Source organism: Sycon ciliatum, chromosome 2, assembly GCF_964019385.1.
Source record: "Sycon ciliatum chromosome 2, ocSycCili1.1, whole genome shotgun sequence".
In the NCBI taxonomy this organism is placed as follows: domain Eukaryota; kingdom Metazoa; phylum Porifera; class Calcarea; order Leucosolenida; family Sycettidae; genus Sycon; species Sycon ciliatum.
Window position 1 is genome coordinate 27,102,865 of NC_088644.1, and position 15,649 is coordinate 27,118,513.

The window sequence follows — 15,649 nt, forward strand, 5'->3', positions numbered from 1 at the left end:
CAGCCGTCGTAGATCGCTTGTCAGGACGCGTATGGGGAATGTGAAAGCACCAATCAACGTTCATTGTAATGCTCAAAGGATACAACTGCATAGCTCTAGCTGTTCTCGTTCTTAGACTTAGATCACCCACTGCAAGGTGATATCATCGTTGCATTTATAAAGTGCTGTACATTGTTACACACTGATACAACAATGCTTGTGTAGTATTATAATAATTATTATGTGTGAGCATCCAAGTGAAAAAATGAAGCCCATATTGTGACTGTCGTTTCGTTTGAGGGGGGAGGGAGGGGGGTCAGGCCCGAAACTCACGGTCTTCGTTTCGGGGGCTTCTGCGAACTTTTGCGATGGTCCCTAAGTAGTTTGTTGCGAGACAGTCGACAGAAGATAAATGTAGCAAGCCGTCCAAGGCACTTTGTTTTCATCGCAGCTGTCTTTGTCTGACTGTAGACAGACAGATTTCCCTTCTTCAATCCGCCGAGTGCTTTGCGTAATTTTCTTAGTCGACATGCAGTCTGCCGCTCCAACGCTGCCGGTCCGGCAATACAAGGATGAGCTTCAATTTATTGAAAGGCTTTCCCCTCACTCCTTTCGCATCAAGAAGGGCTTCGTACCGAATATGCAGGTAAACGCACGGCGTGTAGTCGTCTGGATTCGATGCATGTGGGCATGGCGAACAGTGGGTATTGTATTACTGGCTTCTGCAGGTTGAGGGTATATTTTACGTCAACAGCCATCTGGAGAATCTGATGATGGAGGAGCTGAGACACAGTTGTCAGAGCAGAGGTTAGATACACACCAGTAATTAGTATACTGCATGATTACATGATTAGTTATGGAGTTGAGCACTGCACCTCCAGTGTAGCCAACAACTGTCTGGCTCTAACGTAAATCTGCATCAGATGTCGACGTGAACGTGAACGTCCGCATCTGCGTGCCCATGTCGGCACATCACACTTCTGTGCGTGGTGCTATTCGTTTCTGCAGTCGTTGCATTTTGCTTAGCAACACGTGCGCAACACAGAAAATGCTTCACAAAACGCCCAATGCAGGTTATGCGAATGATGTCATGGCGGTGAGTCAGCAGAACCGCTTATGGGGCGCTATGTAGACAGCGTGAGTCGACGGTTCCCATGGTTTCGTTTGAGCTAGTGCATCGCCGTGCCACGACTTTTCCGGAGCTTCTCAACTGATGATGTATTTGAATACCAGTAACCAGTCTCTACACACTGCTAGTGGTAGACGTCTGCGTGAGTGAAGCTTCACATACATGTGCTGTACACTACTTTGTTTTAGTGCCTTTCCAGTGTTCTATTAGCACCCCTGGTTCTCAATCTATTGTTCTTCCTCTCCTTTGAATTAGAAAATCTCAGATTTTGAGTTTTCTGCACTCCACACATAATTTTATTTTCATTATTCTATTGGTTTGGTGAGACTCCCGTGATAGGTATCCATTTACCTCTGGAGAATCCGTAAATAAACAAACTAACGTGACGTACGCGGCTCGATCTTGGTTGTGTAATGAGTGTGCAAATGCGCCTTCTCATTACTTGACTTCGATTATTGTCGCCACATCGCTCAAGTGTCCCGTCCTGTATTCCTGTTGTGTTTATTTTTCATTTTTATCAGGTATTGGTGGCTTTCTGCCTGGCGTGAAGCAAATAGCAAATGTTGCATCTCTTCCTGGTATTGTTGGGGTAAGTAAATAGCAAATGTTGCATCTCTTCCTGGTGTTGTGGGGTGAGTAAATGCTAAATAGACATTTGCGGATGCGTTGGTGTGCAATAGAGATTGTGTGAGAAATGTTTTTGTGTGACCTAATATTACTTCAGAAGTACTATAATAATTATACTTGTGTAAATGCCGCCGGTCAACTTTTGACATGCCCTATGCACGGGTACACTCCCTATAGTGCTAATTCTTCCAGTACACCATTTGAATTTAGTATGTCCTGCTTTAGCCTGGTGTGTTTCCTGTGTGCATGCACTCATGTGTGTGTGTGTGTGTGTGTGTGTGTGTGTGTGTGTGTGTGTGTGTGCATGTGTGGGTGCGTGTGTGTGTGTGCGTGTGCGTGCGACTGCCATGCAGAGGTCCATTGGCCTGCCAGACGTGCACTCCGGCTATGGTTTCGCCATTGGTAAGTGTGCTGGGTTTCGCCGAGGTTAACTCCAGCCTAGGGCTGCAACGAGACAGTGCGTGGATAGCACAGGGCATTGATACCTAGCCTACATCATGGCTACAGTCCATTCATTGGAAACTGGCACCCTAACTTTTTGGTGTCTCTGTCACATAGTTTTAGATATCGTGAAAACAACAGTACATCCTGCATTGAGTGACCCGTGCAATTACTCCTTGCCACATTTGAGGTCAGAAAAGTCCAAGAACAAGGAAATAGAAATTCAGCCAGGTTTTACAAAATTAGGACAGGTATGCCATGGCAAAATGTATGGAGAAGCAGATCCAAAACCCAGATTTTTGAGATTTAAAGTGGGTTTTTGATCCTCAATTCGGCCCAAATCCGACTTTCAAAAGCCAGCGGGCCAGTTTCCGATGAATGGACTGTAGAGTGCATCGTGATTGTAACAGACAGTGCATGAATACCGCAGAGCATCGAGAGTTGCGGCCTTCAGAGTAATAGCTGGCGGTGTCCGCCATTGGATCTGGAAAAGTTGATGATTTCGCAAGCAAACTGCGACGTTATGCGTAAATTGAACTAAATTCCCATGGTATTCAAGTTGTTGAACCCCATTCGATGTTGGAGAATTCGATCAAAACTCAGCGTTGTCGTGTGTTTGTCGCCCCAAAAACTGTCCACTTCCTCTGCTGGTATGTTCTTTACGATCTGCAGGTAACATGGCGGCTTTCGACATGTCAAATCCAGAAGCTGTGGTGTCACCCGGTATGTCCTGATTTGTGTTGTGCTGTTCATGTGTTCCATTCTACAGTAGCGTAAAGTAGCGTTGATCCGCGCGGGTGGGAATTAGATCAAGGCTGTCAAGTGCAGTACGATGTACAACAACGTGGAAGTTCAGACTCGATGATGAGGGATGTGCTGGATTGTGCACGTTTTCATCCTGCACTGGCACGTATTGTGTACAGCAGTGCATGCATCGGTTCTATACCATATCTCGTTGTATACGCCAAAGTCGCTTCACAGGCAGAAAATCGACAGGGGGCGACAATTAGAGTTTTGGGGACAAGACTAAAGCCTCCAAAATTGAAGGGATCAAGTGATTCAACCGTCCTCAAGCCCGGGTATCGGCTGTTCAACTCGGCTGCAGTGTTTTGCGCGTGCATGTATGCTGCAAAGTGGATTTTAAAACTTGTTTTCAGTTTTGAATCGTGCACTGAGACATACGTTGAACAGCTTTGGCAGTTGTATATCTATCTGAGCTCTATCTATCTATCTATCCTATCCCTTTGTGTTGCGTAGGCGGCGTCGGCTTTGATATTAACTGCGGTGTGCGCTTGCTGCGCACCAATCTCTCTGAGAAGGACGTGGCACCCGTCAAAGATCAACTAGCACAGGTATATCAGTAGTTTAGTACCTGTACATGTAGACACCGTTCTAGCAGCCTGCCGCGGCCGTTCGCCTTTACAAGGGGGGGGGGGGGGGGGGGGGGAGGGGGGCTGCTTAGCTATACGGGACTGCCAGGTGCCGAAGAACGACCAGGCTAGAATTTCACCAAGCACAGCATGCCAATGTATAGGCGGTGACTCAACTGTGCATAGGCTATAATTTTTTTTTAAAGTACAGGTCCTCCCTCGTTAGTAGATTATCTCTGGGCCATCGAAAAAGTTATCTTATAACGAGACTTATCTTGTAGCAGGACTTACAGCTAAAGGTGAAATAGGCACTACTTCGTACTTACCGGGGATACCCTCGATACAACATAAATGATCGATGCTTCAACTCGTTATAAGATAATTGAAAATCTCCAACATAACTCTTCCTTGTATGAAAAGGATTGTCCATATTCGCGTATACATAGATAGAATTACTACGTTTCGTCTTTCTGCTTTATCCTACGTGTTTTGGCCTTGTATTGGTCCTGCATGGTCAGTATTATCTTATACTGAGGGTTTGGCACTCCAGGGACCTGGGCAAAGGGTCGTTATAACGAATTTTATGTACTAACGGATTATGTTGTAACCGGACCTGTAAACAGTTGTATAGACCACTTTTCGCCAGGGGATTTCAGATTTCTATTTACTAACGGGGTTTATGTACTAACCGGACTCGTTATAATGAGGGAGGACCTTACATGAAAATAAGAATGGTCGAGGCTGACCCCCAGTTCTTCGTCGACAGACAGTACTGTAGTGGCATACAGTGGCGTTCCCCTGCCCCTGCCCCTGGGTTTGGAGTACCTTCCTTCAAGAGACCTGCGCCGCCCTTCAGACTGTACGAGTATAGACTGCGCATTATTTGTTCTATTGCATTTCATCTTAGCATCTGTTTGAAAGTACTAGGTGTACAATGTTATCTAGAGCAGGACACTCTTATCTAGAGCAGGACAATCTTATCTAGAGCAGGACAATCTTCTCAAGATGAGAAGGTATCCGTTCACGAATGGACACGCTCAGATGTTTTGTTGTGACGTACATGTACCTGTCTAAGACGACCGCTCAAGGGACCTTCAAAGTGCGGTCTCTGTTACCAGGTGGTCTCCTTATCCAGGGTCATTTGACTGGAAATAGCATCCCTTGGTCCTGGCTGCAGTAGTCGTCTGAAACATGTGGTTGCCTTATCCAAATGGTGGCTTTGACAGGTTTTACTCTACATGTACTGGTACTTCAACTAGAGTCACTGTAACAGTAGAATGTAGCGTGTCATGTGATCCACATGTTGCACCCCATTGCTGCCCTCCTTTGGGGGGGGGGGGGGGGATCCTGCCCTGCCTAGGGGGTCGTCGCAAACGTTTTCTGTCGTCCCTGAAACGAACATCGTTCCTTTCGTACTCGGACCCCCTCCCCTCCCTCTGAAACGAACACAGCTTGCTATGCTGGACGACGAAAATCGCATGCATGTACATGTCATATGTACAGTGTCGGTCGACTTGCGATTTTGGCTCGCACCCCCTCCCCCCCAAATGAATCATGTTCGTTTCAGGGACGACAAAAAACTTTTGCGACGACCCCTAAGTACCTGACATGGTACGTCTTGTGTGAATGTGCCACACGCGCGCACACACACACACACACACACACACACACACACCCTCACACAAACTCACACGCACAGGCCCGTGATGATGCTTGGTGATTGGCTATGCTTGCATGCCGTTTACCGTTGCCTCTGAGGTCGAGGTGTAATCGTTTGCTTCACTCAGGCGTGCAGATTCTTGAGTGTATGCGCTTGCGCTTGTACGACTTTGGACATGAGAATGGTGTGTTGTTGGTGTTGGCAGTTGTGCTGATGCTAGCCGTGCTGAATGGTGGTGATGGTGGTGATGATGATGATGGTTTTGGAGTGATGCTTGGTGAGGGCAGTGGAAATGGCATGTCTACTCTCAGAGTGACTGCCATGCAGTATTGCACCACTGTATCCGCACTGTCGCATTCCCTTTTTTTTTTGCTGTGTTTTCTTTTTCTTTTCAAGTGTACCTCTGCGTGAGTTGTATGGAATAGTTTTAAGGAGTGTTTGCGAGAGTGGATGCATGGCAACACAAGTGACTCTGTTTATCACGGGATTGTTCGTGGCCACATTTGAAATTAGGTTGCCGATGATGACAAGTCCAGCTTGGTGGCCGGCTCTGTCTAGCTTGTTGCCCTGTTTGGACTCTCTGAGGCAGCGGGGTGTCGAATGAGTGTGGAGGATCCAACCTCTAACCTTTCTTCTTGGATGAGCAGATTAGTGGTTTTGTCGTGATGTAAACTAACAAGAGCACACTGCTGTGCCCACAGACATTTCAAGTTGACACCATTGTTTGATGGAATACTCCTCGCACGAGTGGTTTACGACATGTGTGTGTACGTGTCACACATCTCACACGTGTTTCCTGGCGCTAGTTTGTGCAGGTTCAACCGGGGATTTGTTCACCACTTGTCCAGGATATGTCGTACATGCACACACTGCGCACTGAATCTTAGAATGACGTCAACTTGAATTTCTCTTGGGACAGCACTGCATGCAGGAGTTGCACATCCTTGGGGATCATACAATATCATAATATTACGACTCTTGGTACTTTTTATACATGCCGTCAGCTCTGCGCTGTGTTGTGTGTTCGCAGACACTCTTCAATCACATCCCGGTCGGAGTGGGTTCGAAAGGTGTCATTCCCATGACAGCAACGTGAGTATGGCGTGGCTGCCCACCCTGCCGTTGTCCAAGCTTTGCACCTGTGTGTGTGTGTGTGTGTGTGTGTGTGTGTGTGCACGTGCGTGCGCGTGCGTGCGTCCGTGAATATTAATTTAGGCTTCTTAGTTGCGCCTAGGCGATACGTAATATACGTCCAGATTGGATGCGTGACTCTATGACTTACCACAGATAGTCAGTAGAGTCTACACTTGGTACTAGTAACCACTGTAGTACATCATGTATCAGACATTGCCTTTTCTTTTATCCGGGCATAGGCCGAAGAAACAGACTTTCTTTCCTCCTCCCGCTTCGAACACAACCGAGTATACTCATCATCGTCTAGGGTCTTTGCCTCATCAACATGATTGTGTCAGATGTACAGGCCCGAACATGCTTGACTCTTCGTACTTACTCGCCATTCTCTTCCTCAATTCACTATAGCATGTCACCCGATCAGACTCCATGTCTTTACACTCTGCATCTTGCTCAAGCTTGACATCTAGTGTTGTCGTTACCAGATCATTTTCCATGCGCGATGTCCACCTAAACCTACGCACTGGAGTGCCGCTCTTCCTCTTCTTGGGACACTCGCAGTCTCCGGTGGTGGCTGGGAAACATCTCCGAAACTTTGAGACATATTGGCTTCGGTCGTGGCAAACAAATATGCAAGAATCAACTACGACGCAAATGAACAAACGTACTCCATGCAGCTTCACGAACGTCAAAACCGAAAAGGAAACTGCACTGCACTTGTCAATAAAAGACGGAAAAGGGTCAGCCAACTTGAGAATGCCATGAAGGTCGATGGCCACAAGCAATAGAGAAGGAATTCGCTCTCCAGCGATCCTAGGCTCTGACCGTTCGCCACCTTCGATCTAGCCTAGCGTGACCTGCTTGTGAACTGAGAAGGCACACTGGGCGCAGAGAAGTCCTCTCAGGTTCAAGAGGCAAACTCGAAAACACGGAAAAACTCGCTTATCCAACCCCCAGGGCTTATTTTCTTGACCGTTTACATGGGAAAATAAGCCCTGGGGGTTGGATAAGCTCGGGGGTCAAGGGTAGGGCTAGTTCAACTCGGGGCGAGCTGAATAAGCCTGCCACATCATGTAAACGCGCGCTCTAAAATGACTGGGTTGCAGTTCAAGGCGGGCTTATCGTAAGCCTTGTAGGGTTGAATAAAACCGGGCTTATTTTTCTCATGTAAACGGCGTGCATGTGCGCACGTGTGTGTGTTTTCACATGCGTGCGTACCTTCCTGAGTGTGTGTGTATGTGTATGCTTGCGTGCATGTGTGTGTGTGTGTGTGTGTGTGTGTGTGTGTGTGTGTGTGTGTGTGTGTGTACCAGGCTGGAATATTACAACTAGAAAAAGAGCATTCAAGGCTAGGGTTAGACAGTGCATGCTTTAAACCTTATTCATCCCAACAGTCAAAATCGACGACTATCCGTCAAACACGTTAACAAGCTGTAACTTGCTCATTTGTTTATCCGGTGTGCACCATTTGGTCTCAAAAGAAGCAGAAAAGACTCATCTCTCCTGTGCAAAACCCCGGAGCACCGTACCGTGTTCCGAAGAGACGTTATTAGTCTCCAAAGAGAAGTTTTAGTACACCGTGTACAACAAAGGTTTCGCATGGTGATTTTTTTATAATGAGCATGTTGCCCTCCTAACACTACTTTTGAAGTACTGTAAACCGCCCAATGTTTGCGTCACTAAAGTTTTGCGATCTCTCAGAACCAGCGAGTTTACGATGGCAAATGTTCGCAGAGCACTGTGGCCACACTTCTACACCCACGTTTGATTTCGCAATGGTTAATATTTGCGTTCTGCTCTTCTCGCAAAATTAGCAAACATTAATACGTCGCAAACATTAGGCAGTTTACAGTATGCCAGGAGGCTTCACTGATTGTAGATTCGAATCTGGTAGCATAAAAGTACAAATTTGAGACCACAAACAGCACACACATTGATAAGCTGTGCTTCTCTAAAAAAATGGAGCTGTGGATGGATTTTTGTTTCTATTGCAAGAGGCTAGAAAAGGTCACTAAGAGAACTCATCATGGCTGAAGCTTTCCAAGAAGCCCAAGATTACCAATTTTACCCAAGGGAAACCAAAGTTATCATAAAATGGCACGCGGTGTGTCTCTGGGACTAAGCATTTGTAGTTCCATACAGTGTTACAGCATCCAGAATATGTTGGCTTGTTGCTGCCTGAATTGGTTCTATTGCCTTTCAGAAACCTTGAAGAGGCACTGGAGATGGGAATGGACTGGTCGCTGCGAGAAGGTTGGAATTTTACCACGGAGCGCGCGCGCGCGTGTGTGTGTGTGTGTGTGCGCGCGCGAGTGTGTGTGTGTGCGTGCATGGTGACTAGCCGTTGTGGCTGCTGGTTTCGTTTTGGTTTGCTTTCACTGACGGCTAGTTAAAGTTTGTGTGTTCAATGAAATCCATTCACTTGTGTATGTTTTATTGCATTTTTAATCCATTGTGTTAATTTTTGCCCGTAAAAGAGGCTTATGTATACCCTGATCCACACTACCAGTACATGTAAATCCATTCACTTGTGGACTGTATTTTCCCCATGTTCAGTAGTGTGTGCATGTAGAGACACAGTGGTGTAGTGTGATCACAGGTGCCTGGTAGTATGGTTAGCTCATTACGGCTGGTTGAGGTTTTCCAGCTCTAAGTTCAGCCTGAAATGCGTGTGTTACAGCTGCCAGGATGCACAAGTACACGCAGTGTGCATCATCATGTGTGTGTGGGCTGTTGTGTGTGTGTGCGTGCGTGCGTGCGTGTGGGTGGGTGTGCGCGCATGCGTGCTGTCCTGTTTGCTCTGCAGGCTATGCTTGGGCTGAAGACAAAGAGCATTGCGAAGAGTATGGTCGCATGCTGCAGGCCAATCCCAACAAAGTCAGCAGCCGTGCCAAGAAGCGTGGTCTACCCCAGGTAAGCCACAGCATATTGATATATTATAGTACTGCCAACACTGACATACTGGCTTTTCTCATGTATATTGTAGGTGTTCTATTTATGGGGAATCCCCCCCCCCCCCCCCTTAGAAGATGGCAATATTTAATTCCTCTGTTCAGGTTTTGATGGATGTTGAATGGCAGTGCTATACTATGATGATGACAGTGCTCTGTGTCGGTTTGAGAATACCAGCCATTGCTGACACCTTGCTCTTTACACTACTGCTGTGTCGCCCCGTGGCGGTTTGTCAGCCTTGCTTTTTCACCGCTGGTTGCCGGTGTTGTGTGCGGTGTTCACTGAGCCAGTGCTGGGCCTGGGAGTATGACTGCATGTCCCAGTAGCAGCAGCCTCCACTCTGCACACTCTCACTACTTTCTCCAAGGTCAGGTTGACAGTGGTGGCGGCGGCGACAAGCAGCTTGTGTCTGGTCACATTGTCCTACATACACGTACCCCGGTGATCAGGCATGGGGAGTCATTCAGGCATGGGGCGGGGGTCATTGGTCGGTCACTCTGACCACGTAATCGTTTGCACTGGCTGTTAAAGGGGAAGTATACCCTAAAATCAAATTTTCACCAGTTGTAGTCTTCGGGGTGCTGAGTCGAATGGTCTTGGTCCGAGGAAGCTGAGATGCTCCCTTCCTCCTTTATTCCCAATCGAACTCGCGCACTTCCACCGAAACTGGGTGACTGCGCCCTACTAGATAGGGATTTGTATGGAAAAAGTCACTAAAAATGCCGTTTCGTTCTTATAAAAGCACGGATGGCCGCGATTGGGCCATATGTTGTAGTCTTGTGGCCGCTGAGTTGACTGGTTTTGGTCCGAAAAGGCTGCGATGCAGCGTTCAGCCCTTATTCCCAATCGAACACGGTTGAGTGAGCGGTCACGTGCTCAGGCGTACACCAGTCGCCTGGTCACCGTGCTTGCAGAGTACAATTTTCACATCAAGATTCAACTCAAAGGTTCAAAGCAGGGAGTCGTAAGAGGCTTTTACGACTCCCTGGTTCAAAGGTTCAACTCGAGTGACATAAACGGGCCCAAACAGGCTGTAAATGAGCACGTGACCGCTTACTCAACCGTGTTCGATTGGGAATAAGGGCTGAATGCTGCATTGCAGCCTTTTCGGACCAAAACCAGTCGACTCAGCGGCCAAAAGACTACAACATATGGACCAATTGCGGTCATCCGCGCTTTTATAAGAACGAAACGGCGTTTTTAGTGACTTTTTCCATACAAATCCCTATCTAGTAGGGCGCAGTCACCCAGTTCCGGTGGAAGTGCGCGAGTTCGATTGGGAATAAAGGAGGAAGGGAGCGTCTCAGCTTCCTCGGACCAAGACCATTCGACTCAGCACCCCGAAGACTACAACGTGAACATTTGATTTTAGGGTATACTTCCCCTTTAACGCTCCGAGAGCAAGTGCTACAGGGTACAACTTCACTCAAGAGACAGTAGTTATGAATTTCTCTGAGGGATGTTGAGTAATTGACAAATACGTCATCCTGCTGCTGCCGCCGCCGATGCTGCTTCTGCCACTGCTTCTGCTGCCGATGCTGCTGCTGCCGATGCTGCTGCTGCCGATGCCGCTGCTGCCGATGCTGCTGCTGCTGCTGCTGAGGGCGTAGAAGATGATTATGTCTAGCATACAAGTGCAACTCAGCAATCTTTCCATGATCGCATTGAGGTGATATTTGAACCTTTGCTCACCGTGTGTTGTGTGTGTGCAGCTTGGAACACTGGGGGCTGGCAATCACTATGCTGAAATCCAAGTCGTCGACAAGATCTATGATCAGCACGCAGCTCGCAAGATGGGCGTGGACCACACCGGACAAGTATGGGCGTTACCATGTTGTGGTGGTGGTGTGTGTGTGTGTGTGGGGGGGGGGGGGGGGGGATGTGGTGTGTGTGTTTGTGTGTGTGTGGGGGGGGGGGGGGGGATGTGGTGTGTGTGTGGGGGGGGGATGTGGTGTGTGTGTGGGGGGGGGGATGTGGTGTGGGGGGGGGGGGGGGGGGGGATGTGGTGTGTGTGTGGGGGGGGGGGGGGATGTGGTGTGTGTGTGTGTGGGGGGGGGGGGGGGATGTGGTGTGGGGGGGGGGGGGGGGGGGGATGTGGTGTGTGTGTGTGGGGGGGGGGGGGGGGGGGTAGTGTTGTCTTACCGTGCAGAAAAGCCTTGAACTCTACGTATTATGTTATTGTTGTGTATGTGAAAACTGGAAAGCCAGGGTGCACCACAGCACAATACCATCATGTGTGTGTTTGTTTGTGTGCTGGCTATTGACAGGTGTGCGTAATGATACACAGTGGCAGTCGTGGTCTTGGACATCAAGTAGCTACAGGTAAGAGTACAATGTCATGTACGGTTGTTCTAGGACTACACTACCTAGCCACACTGTACTATTGCGGTCTGCATTTCCTGTTGGCTTGGTAACCTAATAAGAGCCTGTTCAGTATAGGCATGGTCTAGTGTTCACATCCATGGATATTTCTCAAATTACTGTTTCTGCTGCTGCCACTACGCTTATTCCTCTCCGGATCATCTTGGATTTTCAATAAAGTTCTTTGAGTACACTGTACTGTGAGTAGGTTTGGTGGTCATTCATGACGCGGTTAGGGTGAGGATTCTGGAGCGCGGCAGAAGTAGCGTTGAACCTGGGTTCTTAATCCACCGTTCCCAGTTCGCAAGGCTAGGCGGGGTTGTGAGGCAGGCTTTCGTTTCGTCTTTGCTTATTATTTCCTACTATTTCTGCGTTCATCTCATCACAAAATTTCTGCGTATTTTCTCCATCTGCGCCTAAAATCTAGACTGACAACCTGCTTGTTAAATCATGCACCTGCTTTCAGGCGTAAAAACCCTGTTGTAGAGGTCTCAGTCCTTATTTGTTAGACTTACCTGTCTTTATAAATGTAACTCTCTCTCTCTCTCTCTCTCTCTCTCTCTCTCTCTCTCTCTCTCTCTCCCTCTCTCTCTTTCAATGATGTTCAGATGCGCTGGTATCCATGGAACGTGCCATGAAGCGTGATAACATAATTGTGAACGATCGACAGGTATGTGACTGAGATTGATATACATGTATGTACCTACTGTATGATGTGCTTGTGTGTAGGAACTTTATATCGCTGTTGGTGCTGTTCATAACTCATGTTTCACGTCATTGTGGTAATGTGTACTATGTACACAACACTGCCCCAGTCAAACATATCTTCCCCAGTCAAACATGTGTTCTCCAGTCAAACATGTGTTCTCCAGTCAAACATGTCTTCCCAAGTCAAACATATCTTCCCCAGTCAAAACATGTCTTCTCCAGTCAAACATATCTTCCCCAGTCAAACATGTCTTCTCCAGTCAAACATATCTTCCCCAGTCAAAACATGTCTTCTCCAGCCAAACATGTCTTCTCCAGTCAAACATGTCTTCCCCAGTCAAACATATCTTGCCCAGTCAAAACATGTCTTCCCCAGTCAAGCATGTCTTCCCCAGTCAAACATATCTTCTCCAGTCAAACATGTCTCTGTGCTCCTGTGCATGTGCTGTTGTTTCCCAGCTCGCCTGTGCTCGTATCAGCTCTGTTGAAGGTCAGGACTATCTCCAGGGCATGGCTGCCGCAGCTAACTACGCCTGGGTGAACCGCTCATCCATGACATTCCTTGCACGTCAGGCATTTGCCAAGACATTCCAGTCGACACCCGATGACTTGGATATGCAGGTCAGTGCTGGGTGTCCAATGTGTACGTGTGTTTGTGTGTGTGTGGGTGTGTTCGTGTGTGTGTGTGTGTTCGTGTGTGTGTGGGTGTGGGTGTGGGTGTGGGTGTGTGTGTGTGTGTGTGTGTGTGTGATTCACTGGCCAGAAAAAGCCACTTCATAGCTGTGTGGTGTAGACCAGGCTGAATAGTGGCGGTCAATTCTTCAGCCTTGCAAGCTGTTGAATGGTGCAATCCCAGCACAAGCTGCTATGGCTTCTGCTGTAGCATCGCTATCATCGCCTCCGGCGATGGGCGTCCAATGGTCCAATGGTGTGTGTGTGAATCAGAAAAAGCCACTTCATAGTTGTGTGGTGTAGACCAGGCTGAATAGTGGCGGTCACATTCTTCAGCCTTGCAAGCTGTTGAATGGTGCAATCCCAGCACAAGCTGCTATGGCTTCTGCTGTGGCATCGCTATCATCGCCTCCGGCGATGGGTGTCGAATGGTGTGTGCACACACCTGTGCTAACTGCTTGCTTGCAAGCATGCGTTTGCTATGCTTTTGTGAATAGACGGTTGGTTCTTGGGTATACATATCTGCCACCGCTTTGCAGGAACTTTGAAAGCCATTGTGTACTGCTGTGCTATTCCTGATTAAGGTGATCTATGATGTGTCGCACAATATTGCCAAAGTCGAAGAGCACTACATAGATGGCAAACAGAAACAACTGCTCGTCCATCGTAAGGGATCGACGCGAGCTTTCCCACCTCACCATCCGCTGATCCCGGTTGATTATCAGGTACGTCGGCTAACAGTGTTTGAGCTCTCAGCCCATCTGAGTAATTCCTGTTTTAGAGTTTGCTCTTGCTAACTTCTCTTTGTGTACTTTCCTCAGTGACTACTAGTCTTGTAGATAGAGTAGACCTGACCGCCATTGTTTTGTTGGTTTCATGCATGAAGTGTAGAAAGAGGACTAACCATCTTCGGGGTGGTATTCTCAATTTCTGTGAACTATTGGTTCAGTGTGTGAGTAATGATGGATTTAAGCCATGCTTGGCACCACAAGCACGGGCTTGTATGGTGCTCTTGCGGTGTGTTTTTTTGTTGTCTTTTCAGTGGGTATTTGCATTATTGAACTGTATCTGCTCATGTGTTTGTGTCGATGTGTTTCCTCTTTTTCTTGCAGCTTACTGGTCAGCCAGTGCTGATTGGTGGAACTATGGGAACCTGCAGGTTTGTGACCATATCTAGTATGCTGCGTGATGCTCGTGCCATATGTTGTGTCCCTTACAATGTGATACTGAGTATCTGCAGCCGTAGCAGCGGTCTCTTCGATTAATACCACTGCTCTAGCTATGGCCCGGATGGCCAGTAGACTAGCATACATTGCTCACAGGTAGATGCTGGCCGTGGCTTTTGTCCAAGACTGTCAATGCCAGTTGGCGTAGCTCTGTATTGTGCTCACTACCCATGCAGTAGGCAGAGCTCGAGATGGCTCCAATGATATACTACCTGTGTTTAGAGGGCAGGAGTCATTAGCGAAGGGATATGGCAACTTGCTACTTGTACCTACCTGTGTCTGTGTCTTGTGCCGGTGCTTGCTGGTGGAGTTGATTGTTCTAGGGAATATTGACATGCATCGCTGGATGATACTGGAGTGTTCACTGCGTGTACATGTGTATGTGTCTCTGTGTTTATTCTCGTGCATGTGTGTGTGTGTGTGTGTGTGTGTGTGTGTGTGTGTGTGTGTGTGTGTGTGTGTGTGTGTCAGTGTGTCATGCCTGCCTCTAAAAACAATTTAATGTGTGTGTGTACATGTACGTGTGTTTTTTTGCGTGTGTTCTGCAGTTATGTGCTTACAGGTGTGTGTGTGTGTGTGTGTGTGTGTGTGTGTGTGTGTGTGTGTCAGTGTGTCATGCCTGCCTCTAAAAACAATTTAATGTGTGTGTGTACGTGTACGTGTGTTTTTCGCGTGTGTTCTGCAGTTATGTGCTTACAGGCACGGAGCAGGGCATGCAGGAAACATTTGGTACAACATGTCATGGAGCTGTAAGTACACGTGCATGCACGCTGCATTTCTCCTCTCTACATGTGCGTACACACTGTACTTCCTCTCTCTCTCTCTCTCTCTCTCTCTCTCTCTCTCTCTCTCTCTCTCTCTCTCTCTCTCTCTCTCTCTCTCTCTCTCTCTCTCTCTCTCTCTCTCTCTCTCTCTCTCTCTCTCTCTCTCTCTCTCTCTCTCTCTCTCTCTCTCTCTCTCTCTCTCTCTCTCTCTCTCTCTCTCTCTCTCTCTCTCTCTCTCTCTCTCTCTCTCTCTCTCTCTCTCTCTCTCTCTCTCTCTCTCTCTCTCTCTCTCTCTCTCTCTCTCTCTCTCTCTCTCTCTCTCTCTCTCTCTCTCTCTCTCTCTCTCTCTCTCTCTCTCTCTCTCTCTGCACGTACAGCTAAGGCCTGGTCAAGCATCTTCCTGATTACAGCCAATCTGCACGACTACTTTTCTTTAGTGCCAGATACTGTAAATCAAGAATATTTGTTACGTGAAATAATTTCGTACCTTTTCATGTGAAGCTCGTTCTTATGCATAATATTATTGTTTCATACTGAACTGCCAACTACACCTTCTGCCCATACAGATGGGTTTGGGGTGCGTTTTAATTTCATGTCCAGCCTGGCATACGAAATGCTGTATACGGAAT

General features: G+C 47.7%; 1 protein-coding gene across 1 annotated transcript in view; it reads left to right on the forward strand.

Moving 5' to 3' along the window:
• The first annotated feature begins 250 nt into the window (after positions 1-250).
• The window catches only part of LOC135809461 (RNA-splicing ligase RtcB homolog), a 28,633-nt gene continuing 13,234 nt past the window's right edge, over positions 251-15,649 (forward strand). Inside the window, exons 1-16 of the mRNA XM_065322818.1 lie at positions 251-625; positions 708-786; positions 1,630-1,697; positions 2,089-2,137; positions 2,849-2,899; positions 3,434-3,528; positions 6,237-6,298; positions 8,541-8,590; positions 9,144-9,250; positions 11,002-11,106; positions 11,557-11,611; positions 12,259-12,320; positions 12,818-12,979; positions 13,615-13,755; positions 14,143-14,189; positions 14,942-15,005. Of these exons, the coding sequence (XP_065178890.1) occupies positions 509-625; positions 708-786; positions 1,630-1,697; positions 2,089-2,137; positions 2,849-2,899; positions 3,434-3,528; positions 6,237-6,298; positions 8,541-8,590; positions 9,144-9,250; positions 11,002-11,106; positions 11,557-11,611; positions 12,259-12,320; positions 12,818-12,979; positions 13,615-13,755; positions 14,143-14,189; positions 14,942-15,005 (1,314 nt within the window). The 5' untranslated portion in view covers positions 251-508. The remainder of the gene's footprint in view (positions 626-707; positions 787-1,629; positions 1,698-2,088; positions 2,138-2,848; positions 2,900-3,433; positions 3,529-6,236; positions 6,299-8,540; positions 8,591-9,143; positions 9,251-11,001; positions 11,107-11,556; positions 11,612-12,258; positions 12,321-12,817; positions 12,980-13,614; positions 13,756-14,142; positions 14,190-14,941; positions 15,006-15,649) is intronic.